The 25122-nt window shown below is 39.3% G+C and overlaps 2 protein-coding genes across 5 annotated transcripts in view; both read right to left on the bottom strand.

Moving 5' to 3' along the window:
* The window catches only part of kiaa1549la (KIAA1549-like a), a 55405-nt gene extending 53730 nt beyond the window's left edge, over positions 1-1675 (bottom strand). The window contains exon 1 of the mRNA XM_015338469.2: positions 1059-1675. Within this exon, the coding sequence (XP_015193955.1) occupies positions 1059-1284 (226 nt within the window). The 5' untranslated portion in view covers positions 1285-1675. The remainder of the gene's footprint in view (positions 1-1058) is intronic.
* Positions 1676-4125: 2450 nt separating this feature from the next.
* hipk3a (homeodomain interacting protein kinase 3a) overlaps positions 4126-25122 on the bottom strand; it is a 66430-nt gene continuing 45433 nt past the window's right edge. For 3 of the 4 annotated variants that reach the window (XM_015338227.2, XM_015338226.2, XM_069181806.1), the window contains exons 3-16: positions 22564-22687; positions 16901-17020; positions 16048-16134; positions 15582-15766; positions 15058-15217; positions 13466-13589; positions 12771-12892; positions 12354-12481; positions 11986-12147; positions 11373-11675; positions 11008-11154; positions 10161-10405; positions 9367-9500; positions 4126-9067 (exon numbers count right to left, since the gene is read on the bottom strand). In XM_015338227.2, coding sequence (XP_015193713.2) covers positions 8594-9067; positions 9367-9500; positions 10161-10405; positions 11008-11154; positions 11373-11675; positions 11986-12147; positions 12354-12481; positions 12771-12892; positions 13466-13589; positions 15058-15217; positions 15582-15766; positions 16048-16134; positions 16901-17020; positions 22564-22687 — 2515 coding nt within the window. In that variant the 3' untranslated portion in view covers positions 4126-8593. The remainder of the gene's footprint in view (positions 9068-9366; positions 9501-10160; positions 10406-11007; positions 11155-11372; positions 11676-11985; positions 12148-12353; positions 12482-12770; positions 12893-13465; positions 13590-15057; positions 15218-15581; positions 15767-16047; positions 16135-16900; positions 17021-22563; positions 22688-25122) is intronic. The other variant, XM_015338229.2, reaches the window with a different exon arrangement.

The raw sequence follows: 25122 nt of genomic DNA, 5'->3' as shown, positions 1-25122 counted from the left end.
TCTTTACACAAAGGGCTGTGGAAGTCTGGAACAAGCTACGCAGCACTGATGTCGAAACGGAGCCCTAGCTGTAATCTTTAACTAACTTCTGTTACTCATGGGAATATGTCGCAGCTACGTTCCTGTTAAAAACATTTGGGGGAGGGGGCTCAAGGTCACTATCGAGCGAAGGCTGAAAATAAATGCGTGCTAACTGCGACAGTCGTCGAGCAGTCCGGCGCAAACAAAGAAACGTACAAGAGCAAATGCATAAGTTTAAAAAAATGAAAAAATTAAAATGACACTTTCAGTAATCAAAACACAAAATAAACAAACGCACCGTGAAATAAAACAACCTTAATTACTGATATTACAATATCAACAACAGCAGTTCCAATCATACAGAACACGGTCCTGTATCTCTTAAAAATCCCTAGTACTCGTCAATTGCCATATCCCTGACACCCGCACGATGCAGAAGGTCGCAATATGGTGCACAGACCTTTGCACACACGTTATTTTACTTTATTTTGGATTCACGATTCTCACATAATGAAACAACGCGTATCCCAATCAGAACTCACCTGCACTCACCTCAAGAGTATTATATACGCAAACACTACAATAACTGAGCTAAGGTCATGGAAAAGGAATACAAGGGACCCCTTTCCCAAAATTAAACCAATTTGCATAAAAATATGTGCAATTTCATGAACTTGCATGGCACACGGGACTTTTCTATTGGCAATATTTCGTGGAGAATTACAGCTTCAGCTTTCTTCGGGAATGTATCTTTCATGCAGTTAACGTCATTCATGGGGATTTTAAAATGCCCTTTTAATTTAAAGGCATTTTCTTTGTCGTTCGGTGTTTTTTTGGCTCATTATGCTTAGTTACATAACTTGTTCCGCAGACACGTTAGTGTTAAAATAATCGGGATATTCTTATAAAGTTAAAATCTGAAATAAACTGAAGCAGAAGAAAAGATTCGCATTATTCTCCCGGTAAAGCAGCGCTAGCGCGTGTAGAAACGGCCTTGGATACCCATTGAAATGTATTGTAAAACGCGTGGTTCTTACCCTCTGCTGACAGGGCTGGATGCAATAGCATTAAAACCATTCCTATTGACATCAAACACTTCGTGACCATTCCGTTAAAGACAGGTGTCTTGCCATTCCTCTGAAAAGGACATCCTGTCGCGCCTACACCTATCCATACCAGAGACGTCAATCCGACAGCAGAGTCCTCTCCGCTGAAATTCAAGATGCAGAAATAGTTATACGCACTCCTCAAACTAGAAGCCATTTGTATATCCAAAAGAGATATCGTAAAACAGGTCCTGAAAAAGGCATTTGTTCCCTCCGCAGATGATCAGAGAATGAACCCATCAACCAATGTCCCCACCTTGCCTGCAATTCAGCAGAAACAGCGATATTGGAAATTTAACTGGTACATCTGTGAAGCGCTCCACGTTCGCCGCACATCTTAGTGCTGCAGGAGCAGGATGCTTCAAATGTCTTGGTTGTTAATCATTTCCACAAGCCTCGCAGAGTTGTTTAGATTTTCCTGGTTGCTGTCCCCGGAATTCAAAATTGGAGGTGTGGTCAGCGTCCCCCCCCCCCCCAGTTGCTGTGAGATGCGAGTGTTATTGCAGTTAAGAAACGTCATTTCATTAAGAAAGAAATCACGTACTCAATCCAGGGTTTACTGCAAAAAGAAAGCAGTTAAGGTAGCCGGCGAGGTAGATCTCGACGCCCCCTGGTGGGTACTTGCGCTATTACTTCCAAAGGAAAAAGTTATCTTCTGGGCCATGATGAAAATATTACAGAAATGCAGATTTTTTGGCATTTACTTTAAACGGGTTTGCATACATATTTCACTGCATTCAAAAGTTATTATTTTTCTGCAATATTTACAAGGTATTTCAGTTTCCGAAGTTTGTTTAAGCTTTGCCAAACCACCTTAAATTAATGTTGCAAAACATGTGGTTTGTGCCACATCTTTATAGCTATATATAAGTACACTATATATGTACTGTTCTTAGTGTTTATTTATAACATATCTGCTGAGGTCTGACATTTATGCTACAGTAAAGAAGGGTTCCAGGACACTATTAACCATTTAAGACAGAACTACCCCTAAAACCATTGTACCAAGCTAAACACCTAGAAATAGTTGTATATAAATGATTTAATAGCAACAAAAGTCCTTGTGTCTGCACAAGAGCAAATTGCAGGTGCAGAGTAAGATAACCCCTGCCTTACGCATTGCTAATTAAAAGTAATGCATAAAACCACTTGGCAGCTAACCTTTAATCATCAGCGCAGATGGATGATTAAAACTCTGTAGGGGGTTCACCTCTCCCCTCACACGCGAACACCAGAAGGAATGCTGGACCTGTAGAGTGAACTGGAGAAGTACAGGACCAGGATCAATGCGCTGGGTCTGGCTGAGGACAGGCGAAGATGAATGTGACCAGATGGGTGTCAGCATGTCAGAAAGATGAAAGATTAAGGGACCACAGCCCTAAGGGGGATCACGATGCTGCCCCTTCCAAAAAAAAAAAAAAAAAAAGAGAAAAGGCAGCAACCAGATGAATGACCTAAGGAGTATCTCCAGAACTGGCAGTAAAAGAGAGCCAGGCAGAGGGGTGAATTTAGCCCTGAAAAGATGGGCACTTGTGGTCCTGGATGTGCTGAGAGTACAGCTCTGCATTGTCTGGAGTCTTTCTATATGCAGAAGGCAGGTCCAAGATTATGCAGGGCAACTCTCTCCTCCTCGGATCACTGCGTTTAAAAAAACAGGAGAGACACGGCTCTCCAGTCCTCAGAATTCATATGGGTTCATGGTAGTCTGAACTACCGCCGGCCAATGGGTTAGGCAAAACAAAATGATGGATTCGCAAACAGCAGTCCGATCTGCATTTTGAGCATTTAGGAAGATTAGAATGTATATATATCTTTCGACAGGACAGCCAACATAGATTCAGGATTGCTCGTGTAACACTGAACAGTGCTGATGCCTTCAATGAGGAAGAAGAAAACGTCACGATGTAGGTGGTTATGCATCAAGCTGAAAGGGTACGGTAATATACCCATTTACATTTTTCCACTGCTCCTCAAATTAAGCTTGGCTTCGTAAAATATCCATGAGGTGGCAGTGTCGGCTTGCCTGGGTAACCCCTTCCAAGTACTGCAATTTGACAACTTTAGGAGCAGCTTCTTTATCCAAAAATGAAGGCCTTCATCCAAGACAGAAGGAACCAAGGGAATCAAAAACACAAATGGGTGCCAGACTCCACAACCCTTGAATGAAGAAAATGATTCAATGAAGAAAATTGGGCAGAATACAACCAACTACCAAAGCACAGGGAATGACACTAACTCCTTTTCTTGCTCAGGGACTGTCAATGGTATTTTTATACTGGTTCAATCTAAATGGCAATTAGAAAATCAGGCTTGCTCCGAGTCACTTAAAACTCACCTTGCTTCTAGTGAGTTATTGTACTGTTTTGTCTAATCTTTTCCTGTATTAAATAATTGATGTACCATTACATTTAGTTATATAATATTCTACAATAAAACGTTATCATTTTTATTGCACATTCCACTCTAAAATGCTATGAATACAATTTTGCCGATTTAGCTTGTTAACTGTGGAACGGGATTACATTTCTATGTTCATTGCAAAGGATATCTGTTGCCAAGGATGCATCAAAAAACACTCCATATTGTAATCAGGATTCCAAGCGTTTTCATGGTTTAGATGCACATTCACTATCCCAGTAAACATGTATAAACATAACTTTTAAAATTGTAGTATTTAATATTTGGAAAAATGTCCAAAGAAATGAAAATGTAGCATAAACTACTATGCTGCTAGATGAAAGCATCTACTCATTAACAGACCTCTTTGCTTTGAAGTGAAGTTTTGTTTATGTTTATGAATACTGGAGAAAAATTGTAAATTATGTTGCATAATAGTTTTGTACATATATGTATAAACACATTTTTTTTGTTTCTGGGAGGGGTGGTGGGTGGTAGTTTCAAATTCCTTGTAAAACGGTTATATTTTTGTTTTTATTCTGTATCCTAAGAAACTTCTAATGGAGGTACTATCACACTCATAAAAGAAAGAAACAAGTCATTTGCTGCAGCAATAGATATTTTTAATTCAAAGTGAATCTTGACAATAATACACCATAAATTCTTATTTTGACACTCACCAAAATAGTCACCTGGAAAACCCGCTTTTTGTGACAAAGTACAGAAGGCTTGGTCACATTTAAATCACTGAGAACTAGAAAGAAATACTATCGCAAACTGTAAGAGACATTACATCCATAATTTTTCCCAGTCCTCATATTGTAAATATTGCACAGTGCAATTGCTACATGGCAAACTAGTGTAGCATAAAATCAAAAGCAAAAAATAAAAATAAAAGCCACAAAATCTACAAATATTAAAACGGTAACAGTTCAAACTTAGTAATCAAGTCTATTTGCTGTGTAATCTAAACAGATTTTTCCATAACTTGCAGCGTGAATTAACTTTCACTAACACAGCTAACGTGAAAATAAAAAAGGGAAATAAAAAACAAGTAATCAAACCAAGTAGTTAAGATTAATACAGTAGCACATTGATTAATACAAAGACCCTGAATAAACATTTTAAGCATCTCTAAAAGAATAATACCAATCATATATAAAATAATTTGCAAAACTAAAAATTAAATATTATAATGGAAGTTTAAAAACTGCAGTGTTTGGTTAATTTTCTTTTACAAAATTTCATTATGCTTTCAAAATAGAAATGTTTAAAAAAATCTTTTTTGATGGTAAAATTGGTAGATTAATGGATTTGTCTGTGCAATCTGAATCACTGACAATTTTAACCCACTGCATCTACAATTAGGTTTGGCTAACATGGACATTTTGTGCAGGCATATTTGCTGGTAAACACCATTACACAGGAATCGAAATATAGTTCAAATCCCACATGCATTTTACATAATTCACCAAAACCTACAGCATGTGTCACTAATCATGTTCATGCATTTTTATATACGAAATGCCTACATCCAGCCCAAGTGTCTATTTCATTTGTTTGGTATGAAAAGCAAGCAGCAACAGATTGAAATGAAATGGTTTAGTAACTAGCAATGCACTGCTTGCTTCCAGTTACAACTTTGGCCTTTGTTTGTACTAGGCTACTAATGTCTTATTAGTCAAACTAAGTACAATGCATGTTATTAGTTACGGCCATTCAGTGATCAAAAGTTTACAAAGGCAAGTGAGTAGGCTTTTTACCACAGCCACTGAAATCCGGTAAGCACTTTCTGCATGGAAATGCACCGTATACAATCATTTCTTATCCCCACAATTCACCTTCATTCCATGAGACAACAAGGTAAAAGCAGAGATGTATATTGCTGGAACAGTGTTACATGTGTTAAGCACTGAGAAGGCATTCCCTGACAATTGAGCCTATCTATTTTAGCGGTTTTCAAGAGCATACCACATGACAGTCAAGTGGAACCAGAATAAAACTGGCTCCAGGTCTCTAAATCCCAATTATTTCAATGCTTACTACATACTCATGTGAAAACCCACTACAGCAAGATGCAGAAAAGTCATCTGTTTCATCAGCTTGTATTTGCCCCTGAACCCCACGACTCATTCAAAGGTAAAGGAAGTACCTGCAAGTGACTGGTGAATGGCTATGGTGTAATGTGCAGTTGGCTTGTAGGTGGGCAATGCATCGTAAAATAACAGGAAAGTGATAATCACTTAGTGGCAGCAGTCCTGACAAATGGAGTGAACTTCACTGACAATAGCTCGGACAAGACTATACAAGAGTATTTCGATCCCTGGAATGACTATGAAAAGGATGAAATAGTATTTTTTGGTCAAGCTGCCACTTCAAAGTGGCATCATACATCACTGTTCATTGTGTTGTGTTCTGTAATAGACTTCATCAAATTGCCCCTTCACACAATACCACACAGTCAGTGGGAAAGAACAGACAAGCATTGCCTTCAGTTTTCCAAACCCCTTATTCTCAAGGCACAAACACAGTGTTATACACACTGTTCTCAATAAAGTAACAAGTAGGAGTGGTTAAGAAATGAAACTTACCAAGTTGTCCGATATGAAAACTTCAGGGGACAAACAAATGTGTTTCTTCTGATTTAATTAAGATTTCCTCTAGTGAAAAATTCTTAACAAAAGGGTTGTCCCGTGCATGGCCTTCTGAACGCCTTTTAGACCAGAGATTACATTTAACAGTTAAAAAGGATTTGTATAAAATGTGCAATATTCTGTGTTTAATATAAAATGATAAAAGGGTTTAAAATTTAGTTGTTAAACTTTTTGAAGATTGAAACAAACTGCTAGCACAAAATTCATGTCACTGACAATGGTTTCAACAGAACACTGCAATTTCCAAGAGGAAAAAAAAGGCATTTTACCTTCCCCTACCCCAGGCCTCAGTTAGCTTATTGACAGTTATACAAGTGCTGTTTAGTGGTGTGTGAGATAAACATATGTAATATAATGCCTTGGCATTTATTTTCTTTACAACTGTACTACAGTGATAATTGTAGCACTGCGCTGCAATTAAACATTTCTGCATGTTAGTACATAACTGCCTTACAGAAAAAGTTAAGTCAATCCTGCAAGCTATAGCTTCACGTCTACAAAATGCCAATATGAAAACATATAAAATTAAGTTACATCAATACATCCATTTATATGCAGTGATGAGCCCAAAAGTTAATGAAGATAAAATACTGATGCAAAAAGGAAACAAAAAACACCCCCAAAACATAACAAATGCAATTAACCTCCATCATTTGCAATACAGTAGTTACAATGACACTCCAAACATTAAAGCAAAAAAAATAGAAATCAAAAACCCACTTCTATTTCAGGTAATTAGACCTATACAAAAATAAGAAAGCTAAGTAAGAACTAAGTTAATCACCTAATTTCACAGCTATTTGAAGTGGCAATCATTATATAGCAGCTTATCTATGATACATTCAAGATAAATGATACAAATTATTACTCGCCCAAAAGCTAAACATAGCCTCAACCATTTTTTTAAATACCTTTTTGAAATTTATCCCCATCGTTATGACTACAGTATACTTGAGGTCTATGCAAGAAAAGTAGCTACCTTGCTTAGGAAATGGATTACAGTCTTTGGTGCTGCAAAAGCAACTTCATTTGAAAGTAAAAACAAAAACTTTATACGCACATACTAGCAAACAAACAGAAAAAAAATGCACACAGCATATATATTTTCTCCCTGACGGAATGTATAAAATAAGCAGTCGACACCAACAAGCTTAAACAAATGGTATAATAAATGTAAAAAGTAAAATTTGTCACATGCATAAATGATAAAATTGCACACAAATAACTCACACCTTGTCAAGCTTCAGCACTAAATATTCTATTTCGATAATATATATCAAATACTGCATGGTTTGCTCAAGCTAAGATGAATCCATATCGTGAATCAAAGAGCTATTTGATTTTTTTGTCTTATCTAGTCAAAGCCATGCCCACCACATTTCTAAATAGTTCATAAAACCCAATGGATCAAACTTTAAAAATATAAAACAAAAATCAACAACTATTTAGATTGTATTGCAGTTTCAATAAACAGTATAAATACTGTTAGTACGAAGTGTATCCTAAATAGAAATTGATTATCAAATATTAAGCAATATTCAACGCTTGCTCTTTATACACTAGATCATTTGGAAAAAAAATCCCGAACAGCAAACATTTGCTACAGCAAAGCATGCTGTCCTCTGATAAGGTAAAACTTGCTACTTCTCAAATTTACACTAAACCCCAAAAAAAGCACTGCTCTATCTCTTATGTAAGTGAATATATATATAATCAGCAGATTTGAATTTCAAGTGCTGCAGTCCAGTACATTAATATAAGTAGTAACATAACAACCTCAAATATTTAAGGCACTATGTGTGGGAACAAGTTACAATGCAGCTGAGATTCTTAGGACAAGAACATTAAGAGCAACGTCTAGGCATCTTTCCATTTTTTTTTGCCCATGCAAGGAGAAGACATGCAGAGTGGAGAACAACCTTCCAGATTAAGTGACTCAACATTTAAAACACCAAAGACACAGGAAAAATACAAATAGTTAACGAATACACTGTACTGTGGACACATGTGCATCTGTTGCCCTATAATCGGATACTGAATGGCTTTACAAATGTAGATGTGTCTTGCACAAGTTAGAAGGCAATATATAAAAATAGTAGGAGTAAAACGAGACTTCCACTCCCATAATTCACCTGTTCTTAAGAGTTAACCATATAAGATCCAATGAGAAGATATCAAATGTGCAAAACACATTAAAAGTGAGTTTTCTTTTTTCTTTTTAAAGCTCAAAGTTTTAATTGCACCCAAGTCTACACGATTAAAAAATATTTTTTGTTTTCTGTTGTGCCATGGTTAAAATTAGGAAACCATGCTCGTTTTTTTGTTGTTGTTGTAGTTGTTTTATTTTGCTTGTCTGTCGACTTACGTTTGTTTCCTAAAACCAATCGCTTGCGCGGTGAAGAGCTCAGCCGGGGCTCAGATGTAAGGGTACTGGTTAAGCTTGGTGGGGCTGAGGGGGAATCCGGTGTAAGCGGGAGAGGCCGTGATGTACGAATGGGTGGGGAATATCGGTTTGAACTGGTTCTGGTGGATGGTGGGGGAAGGCAGCAGGCGGTGGTTGAGTCCCACTGTGACTTGATGCACGAGCCCACCCGGGTGAGAGATGCTGTAGGCTGGCTGGATGACTGGCCTTGTAGTACACGGCGAAGCCAGGATATGAGCGACTGGAGCAGCAGTGCCCAGGGGGGCAGATGGAGGGTAGGATAAGAGAGCTGGCTGGGCTCCAAGGTGAGTGTTGCCGGACAAGTGGGGGTGCGCTGTAGTGTGGTTGGGGCTCCCATGGGGAAGGGTGAAGGTGTGGCCGTGGACTGTGGGGGGTATGTATGCCTGCTGTCTCCGGGGGCCATAGTTCCCATTCCACTCCTGGTGGCAAGGTCCAAAGTGCTGAACCTGTACAAACAACAAGCCAGGCTGGGCATCAAAGCGAAGACATTTTACACAACATTTCAGTGTCGAGTTATTGAGTTATCTGACTGTCATCCAACCCCAACCCCCAAGTTTTGAACTAACAATTTCTGGTGTAAACAAATTTGTCGCTAGACATTAAATAATCTCAGGACTACTTCAAAGAAACTAGGACACCACCAAAAAGGTACTGGATTCCTGCTACTACAACTGTCTAGGGCACGATTAAGACCGATTTCATGCAAATTCTGCCGAGATCCCAGGGGCCTTCAAAGAAATCGTACCTGTCCATAGCCGACGTGCTGCTGCTGGAACGCCGTTGCGATCTTCTGCTGGCGCGCGACTACGGCAGACAGGTGGTGCAGCCGCCCAGGAGCACAGCGGCCCTTGGACATGGAGCGACACGAGGCGTCTAAGACTGGAGAGAGGGACACGGCAGTGGGGTCAGTGCAAAATCAACCCAAACCAAGTTACTCGTCGGGGGAGTTTAAAAGAGGGGGCATAGCGACAAATGAGCACAGCGGAAATCACCCAGAAATTTTAGTGCTACTTCAAGGGGAAAAAACAGACCCTCAATAAAATAAAAGAGCTGGTGGACTTTTTATTTTTCATAAACAACTTTAGAGGAGATACTGACAAACTAGAAACAAGCTGCAAAGACATGGCTGTTCAATAGAGAGAGGAGAAATAAAGTATCACAGAACAGCGGACTAATCAAACCAATCACCACTTTATTTATAGGCGTAGGTGACAATAAAGATCACCTAAAATAACCCGAGCGGAGAATTCATGTGTATTTAGTTTCAGAGGCAGGCAGGGTGTAGAACAGGCTTTCGTGAAATGTAATATCGTGCCATATCAATTACAACAGGCTTTAAAATGATACCATACAATGTACGCAATTCTAACGCCATTCAAGCAGCAAAAGACAACTCCACTTTTTTCTAGCAGTGAATTCTGATAGGGGCCTTTAAGAGATATTAATGCATAGTGGCATATGTGTCTGTAATGGCACAGTGAGTGGTACTCAGAAATGCACTGCCATCACATGGAGCCAAATCAAAGGCAGTGCTTTCACCTGTATTTGCCATCTGCTCATCAGCAATGGAGTTGTTGTTTTGTACTCTCATTGGTGGTACCACCATAGTGCGCACAGCTGGCTTGCTGGGCTCAGTCTCCGGGGCTCCTCTGGTTTCTCTGTTCTGGTTGGTGTCCGGGAGAAACCTGCTCTCCATGAATGGACTATCATTTTGTCCTGAGGAGTCGGAGGCAGGTGAGCCATCCACAGTATCACAGCCACTCTCCTGCTCATCCTCCGACATACTAAAACGTTAAAAAAAAAACATGTAAGTTCTACCATTTCACACCCACGTGTAAAACAAGACATGTGAAGGAGTGCTCAATCAATGACTGCACTGTTCAATGTTTCTGAGCTGGACCTTTTAAAATAATTTCATGTTTCAGTACTTTTATGAAGACTTCCTGATTCATTGCATTATTGCACTTCAGTTCTATGGCTTGCGAGCAAACAGACATTTTGGATATGCACGGATTTTAATGATATTTTCATTCAAATGTCATTAAACATTGACCACCTCTTTAAATATAGGGCACCAGTTTGACTAAAAGAAGAATTGCCCCAAAAATGAAACACCTACACAGACATGTTATTGAGATTGAGCTATTGTGCATTGCTAACAGTCTGGTTCACCAAAGCAACAGTTAAACGGGGCTTCAAGGTCTCCTCAAATCACCAAAAAGAAGGGTCAAGCTTTCCCAATTAAGCAGTAATTGAGATAATTTAACCCTCCTCCAGATGTATTGTGCTACTGATTTAAACAGACTTGCAAGTTCTGCTCAACTGTTGCCCTCAAAGAGCAAAGCCCTGGTTAAATTGACTACACTGAAAAAAATAAACAGTGTACCTGTTGGGTCTTTTACATGGGGAAGGACTGGACTCTACGGAGTTGGATGAGCTGGTACTAAGAGTGCTATCAGGACTGCTTAAAGAGCAAACACGATCTATATTCAGGGTACTCTGACAGGCTTCACAATCTGGGCTGCCTTTACATCTGTCAAGAAAAAACAATGTTTTTTCACGACTGCACAATGTTGCATTTAAAATTCTACAATGTTTAAAAAGAGGTGACATTACTAGGAAACTTACAAAAAATACAGCACAAACTTCCAACTTTTTTTTTATTAAAAGTCAAGACAACTTTTTTGCTATATCTCCAGTGTTACAGGGCTATAGCTGGACTTAAGTGGAGTCTCAAAGGACGATACTCACTCTCCCAGAGAGTGTCTCTGCACCGACTCCTCGTCATCCGTGTCACTGCTGATTGTGATAACGCTGACGGCGGGACTGGGCGAGTCAGCGATGATAATAGTCTGGCGCTGTTTACTAGAAACGGCCAAGTCATCAGGGTCCTGCCCCGCCTTGCAGCAGCTGCTCTTTTCTCTCTCGGGGCTGCGATTGTCCTGCGTCTCCTCTATGCAGCTCTCTACAGCGCCTCTCTTAGAGTTGTCCGATATCTTTGGGGACAGGCGTACATGGTTCTGGGCATTGGTGTTGTGTAACATATTGTTACTCCTATGGAACAAAATCCAACAGAACAATAAATATACATCAGGATTGTATAAATTACGGACAGGAAAGCATAAAATAGGATTTGGGGCATACGTATTTCATAATTGCTACCTTTGAACAGACTGAACTGCTGAGAGTGCAAATTAATCATAAAGTGGCTTTTCTCAGGACTATAATTAGATGTATAAAAATCTTCAGTACCACACCCTCACTTTCAGGAAATTAAGTGGTAAAAATAAAATACTCAGAAAAGAGACACATTTGATGAACAAACATCATGACTTCTGGATATGATGACCTTCGTAGCCCTTACCTGTTCTGGCAGGGCTTGTTTCTCTTGCTAGCAGCTGGCTGGGGCCACACGACATGAGCGATCCCTATGCTTATTGGCTGGTGGGCTGACATGGTCATTTGGTTTGTTAAAAGAGGCTGTGGCAACATGGAGCTGTAATGGTTACCATGGGGTCGCAGTTTTCTGGAAACAAAAGAGCTTACTGGTGATTACATGTCTTTAAAACAATCATCAATCCAACAAAGTAGCAGACAAATATAATAGATTTTTAAGAGCCTAAAATGTGAAACAATCCCATTGTTAAGAATAATTGTAGCAACAGCAGTATGCTTCATAGCTTATATGACACAGGTGAGTGTAAAAGGGCTGTGAAGGGCAGCAATACATACCCCCATTCTCCCAGTCTCTGGGGGCCAGACACGGTCTCTGATGCCAGGGCTGCGGTCGAAGGTGCCACAGGGGTTACTTGCTGCCAGGCTGGGACCAGGATCTGCTGGGTCCGATTTGACCAGGTCTGCTACAAAATCGCGAGATTGAAACAGAAAAGTTACAATATGCTGAGATTTATATGACTGTTTTTTTTACATCACACATCAAGAAGACCATCCAACTATTCTTCACTTGCCACACAAAATAAAGCTTGCCAAAACGCAATTAATCTTTTCAAACTCAACCCATGAGTTTCTGGCAATATGCATATTGCAACACAGCCAATACATGAATTTGAACAGCTCGTGACAGTGATAACTTGAATAAAGGGCTGAAATGGACTCCAGGAAGAGAAGTGGAATCAGTCCCACCCTTACCTGAGTGATAACTCCTGGTCGAATCTGCAAGGGCTGTATGGCTGGGGCTTGAGTCACAAGGGGAACAGTATTGTCCATTCTGACTGAATATCCAGCAGGCTTGCTTGGGTTAGTGGGGATTCCTGGCAAAATAAGAATAGCCTTCGGTAAACTGACAATGTAACATTCATAGAATCTTACGTGATAGTATTAATGTTCAGATCTGAGAACCAGAAATCTGTACCCAGAACCTTTTGGTTGGTTTTTTTGCAAAAAAAAGGGCATTTCCTACTGTCACTATAAAGTTTTAAGAGTTTAGGAGCCGTAAATGACATTTAATAAATACATAATACGCTAATGCAAGCAAACTGTGAATGAAAAATGTATATATGAGAACAATACAACTTTCATAAAGTTACTAATAATTACTGGGTATCAGTTATCACTAGATTATTGACACTGTTATAATGCTATGATTTCAGAAATCAGCAAGATGTGTCTTATGCAAACTTGGAATAAACTTTTACTTTTTCCTTTACAGCCTGCACATGCCGATGCAGCTACCTACTTGAACTACTTTGGTAAACGTCTACAAGCAAGTCCTGTCCAATTTCAAATGAAGGGAGACAACAGAAACATCCTTCAAAGTGTAATCGCTTTAATCTTTTACACAAACAAAGGTAGGTGTAAACTTCCATCTCATAAGAGATCTCTACCTTGAATGGCAGGGGGACAGAGAATCAATGCTTGCTGAAAAGAATCATTACACCCAAACTGAGTGCTTCCTGTCTGAAGTGGTATCCCATGGTGCATCACAGATGGACCAGATGGTGCTAAAGCCTGTGGAAAACAAAAGCAGGTAGGGGTGATTCTGTCTATTCTGGGGACACAGTTATTACACACAAAAACTTAAAACTGACAGCCTCTAAATGGACCTTGGGCTTTCAGAACCTAACAAAATATCTAAGAAATTGTCCTGCAGGTGGCAATACTGATTCAGCCAAAATATAATGACATGCCCATAAACAACTGCTTAGTAAGGGTTAGATCAAAGTTTCAATAGCCTGGCACTATAAAACAGTTATCAGATTATGTAAATAGAATCTTATAACCCACAGAGTTTACATGGTCAAAGTCTGGTTTGAAGAGCCCTCTCCCCTCCTTGAAGAAAAGACTAGGGATGTGTTGCTATGGTGCCCAGTTATTTAATTTTCTAACTGATTGTGGAGTAGCCACTTCCACCAGAAAATTCCTATTAAAAACAGAGCAATTCTGCTGCTTCAGAAAACAAAACCTAATATTGTTTTGGACAATTAATATTTACAAACGACTGGAATGTTTAAGCAAAGTTATTTTTAGACTAAAAGTTAAAAAAAAAGCTCCTAATTCACACTGGGCTTTCCTGTTGAGAGGCAACACATATATAAACAACAGGAAAAGGACACATTACTTCACATTTCTGAACAGTTCCTGTTTGATTTGAAACCAAACATCAAAATTACATTAGAGTCTGGTAATTTTATATGAACAAGCAAGAATAGTGTTTACAAAATGTAATTGTAAAATATTTTACAACATTGGTTAAATTCATCTTTAGATGACCAATACTTCCCTTTTTAAAAGCCACACTTGTTCAAAGCAATCTTTGAGAAAAAAAACTGCTTGAAAAGCATCTATAACACTCATGGCATACTACTTATTAAAAAAACATATCCTAATTAGAAAAGACTCGTGCTGAATGGGAATGCAACAATTTAGAGGTATTCACATTACAGGTTCCTCCTATAACTGCAGAGCTATGCCATCTGGTGTTCACACTGTGATGTAGTGTACAGAAAAAAAATACCAGTAAAACATCTGAGAATAGCTAATGACTCATGTGTTAACAAGGCTACATTCTTTATGTAATATTCTGTGCAAGACGTAGAATATTTATTTTTATATTTCTATTTATTCTGTTATGCTTTACGCTGAGCCTTGAGGGCCATTGTCAGCCTTACAGTTTCCAGAAACACTTAGGTAACAGGCTAACAAAAAAGATGAGAGAAGGGAATGTAAAAAAGGCACTTAAAAAGCTCTAAATCCCTTGCAAATAGCCAAATTACTAACCCATTTCCCTGAAAACATCTGAATGATAAATTACACAAATATAAATTATGTACAAGGGCTGTTAATGTAACAAGTGCACAGTGTTTTGAAGTTCATTCTTTCACTTCACACACAAAGCTGTACTGGTTTTCAATTTTCAGTCCGCGTCTGTGTGCAATACATTTTCCAGTTGCAATATAATTAAAGTACCAGTGCTTACTTGAGTGTGAACAGCGCCCATCTTATTAAAAGCCACAGTCAGATTTGCTGCACTGCTCGAGGTGACAGGCCTCATGAATGATGTCTTATTGCGATTGCTTACATCATAGGTGTTTGACCGTGATCTGCAAACATCCATTATGTGGAAACATGATTTGACACTGTAGGGGGGAAAATAAAAACTTCAGTAAAGCCACACAAAAAAATAACACTTAGAACCCATTCAGTCTTACTACTGTAGAAAATATGTAATTTTTGTTTCATAACTGTAAATAAAATGCATTTCAGCAGTTGCCTTTGACACAAGTCAACCACAAAACATGCAAGTCAGTGCTAAATATTTATCATATCAAAAACCATGAGATTTGATTCAGAAGCAGACTGAGAATATTGCAATGTAAAAAAAACACACAAGGAACCCGTAAGAATATTAAAAGGCAAAAGGCAGTCATGAGCAGTTGCTAATGTTGCTAGCTGTGGTTGCAGACAGGAAAACAGATGGAACATTCAACAGGAGAGACGTACTGGCTGCTGTGAGGAAAATCTAAGAGGTGGTGCATGTTGACAAAGGGGTGGCTCATGGTCTCTGCTGGGGTGATTCTTTTATCAGCATCAATCAATAACATTTTCTTCAATAAACTGACAAACTCTCTTCGATCTGCCTTCTCTGCTAGCAAGTCACTTCCTTCCATATCCATCACCATGTTCACCTGGAATAAAACAAAAAAAACAGCCTTCATAATTACGTTTTTTTTTCCTTCCCTTTCTAAATGGTAATAGCTTAAACACTGCAATGGAAACTAGAGTTGGTTGATATGAACATTTTTAAACTGTAATTTTAAAAAGTAATTGTATCTAGTTTTTAGATTTTAATGATGACAGTATACACTAAGAAAAACTGACATCTTAACTGGGCAGAAAATACAAGATCACTTTGCCAAAACTTCATGCTGTATACATTAGAGTTCAGTAGGAATCCCCTTGCACTTACATGCGCTATATCATCCAAACAGCCAAAGATGTACTTCCTGGCTTCTTTTGACTTCATCCCTGTTTCCGTCTCATGTTCCTCTGTTGACTAAAGAAAGGGTGAAAATAGTTTAAAAGTGATAGGGGATCCTGGAAAAGCAATCATTTTATAAAACCCTGGAAGAAAAGGGAAGTGTATTCTGTAGTAACACTACGTTTCCAAGTTCCAATACCAGTGCCTGAAAACAGCAACACAGTAAGAATGCAAGTTCCACATACATCAAGACTAAAACTAAGAATAATCTAAGCAAAAGAAACAACTGCCTGGGACAAATCTAGAAAGAAAAATATGGAAAAAAATAATATACTCTACTTAAGAGAACGCCTTTGATCCATCATGCTGAACTAAGTGCACTGTAACTTGCCATGTGGGCAAACTCCATCAATGTGGCTCGTTTTGGCCCGACAACACCTCAGCAACATTGATAGGAACGTTCAAGAGTGTCAACATCCCGGCAGGACAATGTCCTCATGCCGTTTGTAAAACCAATGAAAAAAAGGGGATGATGGTTATGCCTCGAAGGCCCTCCCTGCCAGGCTTAGGTGAACATCTGAGGGATGATGGGAAACGTCTTTAAAACAGGAATGGGACAAAATCTGCATATGGAAGCTGATGCAAAGCATGTGCTGCACGTTCAGAACTTCTCTTGTCGTCTCTGACTGGGGCAGTTTGAAAAAAAAGTGCACTGAATTCCAGCAGGAGTTGTTCCAGCCAAACTGATATCATGCCAGGTTTTTTTGTTTTCACTTTATGTGAGCAAAATGTACAAGAAATACAAACGGCATATCAACACTGTGAGAGTCAAATACCTCACCTTCAGTCTCCAGCCCGAATAGGGAGAATCGGACTCCCTGCAAAAAAACCTTGCCGTTTTCGTCCCCACATTCAGCAAATGCTCTCCAGGTAAACCTTGGGTTTGAGAAATGTATCGAATCTGCAACAAACATTGTTTAGTTTAGACAGGTATGACAGTTGCAAACATTGTGCTAATATCCATTTCGCAATTATTTTGCAATTAAGCCTAATGAGAATAAAGTAGATATGTCTTCATTCTTCTGTTTCACCATTTAATTGGCCAGTGTCCAGTGTGAAATTCTGCAGGCCCACACTTCAGATGAAGTACTTAATGTCCAGTATTTTCACGAACATCTTTTTTATAGCAATGGATGGACTGGCATTTGCACCCAGAGATGGAGTGTTGTAAAAAGTTCCAATTGTCATGTTTTGTGATCACTAATTTGATAGAGGAAACAAACACAAATGTAGCACTATAACATACCACTTTCATCCATACACACCATAATTGTGTTCTCTATAGACAACTTTGATTTGTCTATGTCTTCTGGACCCAGCACAAAGAAGTCCTGTGGTTCCACGTTCCTTTGCCTTCATTCTTTTTTTAAAGATAAACAACTAAATGGGCGTGCTAGTGATGTGAAAACAACAGCTATGGGTTTATGAGCCAAGCTTAAGGATTTGTCCACAGTGACGTTTGTGACACTGAAGTGCAAGAATGAACTTCCATTAGCAACATCCCGATATACCATATTTAGAGAGTGAGGTAAAGAGGCTGGTATTGCAGCACTCCTGACTGTTCCTTCAAGATACAATCCTTCATTCCACTCATGTGTCTGAAGTTTAGCATTATTCACCACTTAACTATATTATTTCACATTACAAAAGGTAATAATTTTCATATTACCTACATACACTGCACATTTACTGCACATAAGCATTTTTGTATTTGATACATGTTAAATACATCTACAAAAACAGAATAATTACTGTATTTATTAATTCTTACCCTTTTCCTTAAAGGATAAATAGACCAAGACCTACATAATACACAAACAATCATGGATGTTCGGTTTCATTCCAAATTTCTCTTTTCTACTCTTACTCTAATCCAAGACCACAGGCTCTTAGATGGATAGTGAATCCATCTAACAAGCTGATATCACCTATGGCCCTTGAACTGAAAGAAAAATGAAATGGCACACTGGGTCTCCAAAAAGGACCTTTTCATCTCTGCTGGAGCTACAGCAGGGTGCAACTATGAAGAAGTTCAAAGTGTAAATCTCTGCTGTGCCACTAATCTTGGGGTCAGTACCTCATCTGGAGATGAATGGAAAAAAAACAGACTTCAGCATACATTAAGGCAACGCGATAAGCAACAGTCACAGGTGGGAAGAGATTATTAGTCTTTGTTAAAAGAGGACAAGATGTGCACTTGGCCACAGGTCATTTCACTTGGCAGTGATCTCTGGCAGCTTAGAGACAACACGATTACAGAGATTCTAACCCAAGTCTTAAGTGCATCTTGAGCCTCAGGCAAAGAAAATAAAAAACATAAAATGGTTACAAAAGCATAAATGGAGGGTTTAATAAAATGTAGTCCTGATGAGGGAGCAACCTACCACATATTGGGAAAGAAATGAGCTACTGCTTTCTTTAAAAACAGATGTACACAGTAGTATGTCATTTCTAACTCAAAGGATTCCACTATGGGTTGATGAAAACCCAGCACGTCTACACCACTTTAGCGGAGAACCTTAAATTTAGTAACGGTCAATTTCAGATTAAACAAAAGTGCAGAAAATTCAAATCTACAGCTAATGGATTTATGAATCCTTTATTAGTCAAACATGAAAGTCCCATATAATCGCAAGTATAATATTACAGCACGATACGAATCATTAATTAGTTCACATATTAAGAAGTGTTTACATTTAAGACAGTACAAGCCACAAATGTTCCTTAAAGGGAACAAAATAAATTAATTGATAGTAAAGAAAAAAATTACATTTTCTAATGAAAACACTGCAAAACGCCACGCCGTTGCAAACTCCTGGTCTCGTCACTCACGAGAGTTCCAACGACCTGCGACGTGACGTGGCCTTTCCTGCGTACTAATGTTCTGTGACTAATGTAAAATGTGATGTATGAGCAAATAAGTACAGGTTGTGCAGCAGATATTTCAGTGCAGAAGGTTTCCAACGTGAACTGCATGCAGAGTTAACAAGTAGTATTCATCAGCAAAACCGTCTTGAAGTCGAGAACAGTGTTTCTATTCAATTAAAAGAGATGTATCCACAAGCCTTAATGTAATAAGGCCACATCAAGTCACCAGAGTTTCTTTTTTGTTCTTCTGAATCACAGAATACGGTGCTACACGTATGTGGCAATTTAGTCTATTTTGTGATTTAAATTGGAAGTTTTGCAAGTTAGTGTACATTTTACTGTGGTTCGAAATGCACTCATCAACGCTGATTCTTTGTAAATCCAAAATGTGAAAATAATAATAATAGTTTACACTTATATAGCGCTTTTCTGGACACTCCACTCAAAGAGCTGACACTCCACTCAAAGAGCTTTACAGGTAATGGGGACTCCCCTCCACCACCACCAATGTGCAGCCTGGAAGATGTGACGGCAGCCATAGTGCACCAGTACGCTCACCACACATCGGCTATCAGTGTGGAGGAGAGCAGAGTAATGAAGCCAATTCATAGATGGGGATTATTAGGAGGCCATGATTGGTAAGGGCCAATGGGAAATTAAAAAATGGGAAGATAAAAATCTTATCTTTATTGCATGAAAAAAAGTATTACTGACTAGTCATTTTCCATGCTTGAACAAATACTTTTCTTAGCAGCCTGCTAGGTCACCCTGTGATTGAGTTGAAACCTGTTTTTTGGATTTGGTCCCAATTCAAGACTCCACCCAGGCTGCTTGTTTTAAACAGTCTGGGAAGAAAGAAGATGAATGCGTCTTGCTCTATCCACAAGACTTCTACTGACCATCCTTTACTTAAAGTACACTATCTTAAAGTCTTCTGTCGGAGGTTTGAACTTTAACTTTTTAATTAAGATTCCTCTGGGACCAGGGTCTTTGCTTGTTTGTGGAACACACTTAATGAGCATTGGGTTTGGTCTCTCCTGCAGTACTGTTTCCCTGGTTTGATACTGTTCATGGGCACTTACTTTGGATCCAAGTCAGTCAACCCACTGTAGTTTAACTTTCAAATTCTCTTTGCATTTGGCGAAACCTTTGGGATACTCCTTTTGTTTTACAAGATAAAATCAATAGGAGTGAAAAACTAGCCACGCACCAAGGACACTCAATTCATTTTACATTCTTTATTCCCCAATAGAGATTTTAAACAGTTTAAATGCCTTTCTCTGAACTTAATAACCAGTCGTTTATCCTCTAAGCCATTCGTATCATTAAACGCATTTGGCAGCGAGTTTTTTCCTCATATATTGTTATGATGATATGGACATTGTTATATCAAAAATATTATGTAAAGGTGAAATTGATTCAAAGTATTCAAAAGATCAAAATTTGGTCCTCAATTGTTAACCCATCATCACTCAAGTCCACAACAGAACAACAGCGCCAGACGTGCACAGGTAAAACAGTCAATTGAACTGCATAGGAAATTTTCTTAGCAACACGCCCTCAGCCCTCACAGTTTCTGTTCAGCTCCTGCTGGCAATATGAAATGGGTTTTCATTTGTCTGTAAATGAAATCCGACTGATGAAAGTGCAGCACAAGTGAAGCCTGCTTTGATTTAAAAATAGCTTCTGCTGGTGTGATGTAATAAGAGCCTGCCCTGGCACACAAGTGCCTAATGGTCAGCAAACCATCGGTCCCCTCCACAATTCACACCGCTCAACTGGATCCATGAATACTTTGTACTCCTTCTCTTTTTAACAGTACTTTAAACAGCATTTTATTATATCAGATGAATATTTCTATATAAAATACGTACTCTAGCATATAACAAAGTCTCTACTGAATAAAATTAACAAGGCAATGAACAACATTATAGATATGGGTCAACATCAACATCTGCCATTGGACTGGACATGCAACTTTAGCCAAAATACAGATAAAACATTATGCCATATACACATAAAAACTGACACTATAAGACCAGAAACGTGTACACTGTACATGAGACAATTGAAGTGAAAAGTGCAGTGCTGTTGATGGTGCTTTCAGTTTGCATTTTTTGTCATTGCATAATGTTGTTGGTAAGAAGCAATGGATCAGCTTTTCAATTGAATTTTTAAAATTGGGAGCCAGATTTATAGCCCTAGTGTCAAAGCTAATAAAGGTAGCAATGCTAATACGCTAGCAGCTGCCTGTCAGATTAGAGCAAACGCTGCCCATCCAGACAGACATGCAGCTCTTGCACTATTAGAGGGACAATAAGCTTGAAGCTCAGCTAATCTCGGGTAGTGCATGATGTGCTCATCAGCACTGTATTCCACACTGCATCTGCACACCATGCGCAAGGGCACTGCCAACAACATTTTCCAGCAAACCGTGACTTTTAAATTAACAGCAAAAGCCATTTAAAGACACTTATTGTTTTCTGAAGTTTCTGTGGGCATTCAAAAGCAATTCAGTTAATTATAGCTGTAAAATCAAAGGCATCTCTTCAAAAACAAAAACGTCAGTGCCAGTTATCTTCCAGTGCAAATACTTAAGTGCAAAATGTACAAAAACTGTTTTGATCAGTTTTTTAAAGTTTTTTTAACTCAGAAGGACCATAAAACCACCCAAAGTTAAAAATCATTCAAGAAAGTTGCAAGGTAGTAGCTGCAGACAAGCTTCTGTTAAATTATACTGCATCTGGTATTGATATGTTGGAACACGTTAGTATATTAGCGCTAGGTACTCCCGAAGTTGTAGTCAAAACAAACATGAAATACCTCGCTCTGAGCTTCGCTATTCTAAAACAGTAGGGAAAAGGCTGTCTCCCTCCAATGTCAACACCTTTTATAAACCTTTCAAAGATCACCTCCTTCAGGGAAACTCAAATATCTTTGAAGGGTAACTGCATTAATCTAGCACTGCTACCGTCAGTCATCTCTACCCCCAGCCCGCCCACAAGGCCCATAGGAACAGGATAAACTGCTCCTAGAAATGTGCTCTCTTTTCTACAACACAGCAGGAGAGGTGCAGATGATCCAAAATCACCCCATGGACTGGTGTTATTTTAAGCTTACCGAAGAACTGCTAAGCACTGCTTCTCCGTTAAAACACATAACTGACAGTGACTGCCAATTTCTGTCCATTGTTTCAGTGGGAAAGTACATTCCACTGTACAGAACAAAGTGGAGACAGATCTTTGACCAGATATGGGGAATAAAGAAAGGCAAGGAGGAGCCAGTAGAAGTTTTTAGATGGTTTTATTCCAAAATGTTTAAAGCGAGCAGGTCAAAAGAACTCTGTTCTGTAGCAATTCAAATCATAGCTCTGCTGGGAAACAACAGGGTTTGCCTCAGGTGAACTAAAGTGCTCCAAATTGTTGCTCTAGGGGAACAGCAGTAGGCAGAATTAATGTGTCTGGAGAACAGCTGCCGATTTAACAAGCTTCTGTAACTTTGGAGAAAAGAGGAACCACATTGTCATCCGTCACAGGGTGGTAAACGTGTAATGATTAACAGTAAGTGGATTGTTACCTGATCATACTCCAGAGCTCCAGGGTACAGTGGCCATCCAAGAAACAGCTCTGCAATCACACAGCCCAGAGACCACATGTCTATGGCTTCACAAAACGGCAACCCCAAAATAATCTCTGGCGCTCTGCAAAAGGGGAAAAAAGGACCATTTCATTCATTAATTTAGGACAAAAGCACGACATGGCATACACACAACTGAAATAGTAAACTTAAATTCAAGTACATATACAGAAGCCCTAATTTCATTTCCTTGCATTTACTTCAACAGTGTATCTGCCTTCACTGGATGGGGTGTTGTCCTTAGTATTTACACTTTGCTTAAAAAGATGAAACCTTTCTGCAGTGCACCACAACACCCTCGACTCGGATTATTTAAGGCACAAAATGGAAAGAAACCACATATGGCCAATTTTAGCATTTAAGTCATTGTTTCTTCAAAAACAGACTGCTTACAGAACTATAAATTTTCCTTCAGTATCATGAAGTACAGAAGCCTTCACAGTAGAGTGGATAACACGCATTTTCAATATATTTTTGAGTTTGGAACTACGTAAAAACAGTCTTAGAAGGCGATCCTTCATTACAAATTTTATTTTCTAAAAACAAATCTTAATTTCAGTGCCACCTGGATCCGTAGTTTACATAAAGGGTACTTTGTTAACTTATGAAACATCCGGTGCTTAGCAGAGGATAAATGTAACACCATACTGATCCCATTGAGAAGCAGCGTAGTACAGAACATGTAGAGGCCGATTAGCTTTTCATCAGTAATCTCTAAACAACCAACTTGACTAATTTGTTTTAAAAGAAAATCTTTACCTTTGTCATTTCTCTCTATATAGTTTTTTTAAAACCTACACATTACACGCATTTCAAAATTACACCCATGCCTTATTTGCATTTGTATTTTCATAATCAACTAAAAAATTTAGCCTTAGCCAACACTTAATGTTGCTAACAGAGAGGCAATCCTTTAGGTTTAGCTCTTTGCACATGTTTCTTTGGGACTGTTTGCAAGTAAGTAACAAACATTGCTTCAGTTGTTTCTAAAGATGAGACCTGCTTTACAATAGGACTGAACAGACAGCTTCCCCAACAGCCATTACATTAAAGACTGCATCAAATCAACTTGGATTGTACTCGTCTTGAAGATACAGCTAGCACTGGGAGCACAGAAAAAAGGAAACTCTTGAAACACGAAGCCTGAAGTAAACTGAAGCCCTCCCTGTCCCTGTGGTCTCTGCCAGTCTGCTATGAGGAATCTGGAATGAAAGAGGTGGAAATGTGGAAACTCTCTAATCTATTACTATGGTGCAGACGGAGCCCAGAATACACGCTCAACAGCTGAAGACATTTTAAAAACAGGGCTCCAGCTACCTTCTATGTGTGCAGTTCTTTTCCTGCACAGATGAGAATACTCATGCACTACAACTACATAGCTTACAAGTTGGAGTTATAAAAATTCAGGCTTCAAAAATACCTTCCGAACTCTGCAGCTCAGTACTGGTTTTGCAAGGAATCGTTTCTGGGAATTTAAGATGCCAGCATAAGCAATGATACAGGGCTACAACGGGAAGCCCTACATCCATTACAAAGATGCAGAATTAACAGGCTGTTTTAGCAGTTCTTTACCAAAATTAATCAATTTTGTTTTGGCAAACGGCTTCTGTGTGGCGCCACAGGTATGGGCCCTCACACCGTGGCAGGGAATCCCCAGGCTGTGGCACACAACTGCCTGAGAGCCACTAACAGCCATTGTGGGATCAGCTGGCCAGGGCTGTTCTGGCTCCAGGCGACACAGTGATCCCTGCCTTTTCCTGGGCATCTCAAGGCATTGACGTGCTTTCAGTGAGGCAGATGCCTCTCCTCCAATCAGCACCAGGCTGAGCCTGAGACCTGTTAAAGGATGAGGGGATCGAAGGAGGCCAGATGGCCGGAGTCTGTCCGTTCACCCTCCTTCCCCCCGTGTGTGGTAACATGGTTGGCAGACGTGAGATGACCGTGAAAAACACAAAAGCCATTGGCAAATCGAGAGGATAAATAAAACAGAACTGGCACACAACTATGTAACACGATTTACTCAAATTCCAAAAAGTAAAACCACAGCTATTTTAACTGCTGTTCTCTTAACTACGTAAGAGGTTTTGCGTAATGCAAGCATACATCTTTCACACAGAACACAATATCTGAGCCATTATTACAAAGCTAGTGACTCGAGTTCTAAACTGGCTTTTCAGGTTTTTCTGTTTTGACACCAAGGAGACATTCTCTTTCTAACACACAATTCTTTAATAATACTGCATAAACAAAATGACCTTTCCTGGATGTCAACAGGAGTCTGCATATACAAATAGCCAGCAGCCATATCACCCTGCAACTCACAACTGGCAACCCACTGAAGCTAAGCAGGTGTGAGCCTGGTCAGTACCTGGATGGGAGACCTCCTGGGAAAAACTAAGGTTGCTGCTGGAAGAGGTGTTAGTGGGGCCAGCAGGGGGCGCTCACCCTGCGGTCCATGTGGGTCCTAATGCCCCAGTATAGTGACGGGGACACTATACT

Source organism: Lepisosteus oculatus, chromosome 21, assembly GCF_040954835.1.
Source record: "Lepisosteus oculatus isolate fLepOcu1 chromosome 21, fLepOcu1.hap2, whole genome shotgun sequence".
In the NCBI taxonomy this organism is placed as follows: Eukaryota; Metazoa; Chordata; class Actinopteri; order Semionotiformes; family Lepisosteidae; genus Lepisosteus; species Lepisosteus oculatus.
The sequence above is the reverse complement of the archived record's forward strand: the minus strand, read 5'-3'. Positions and strand labels throughout refer to the sequence as shown.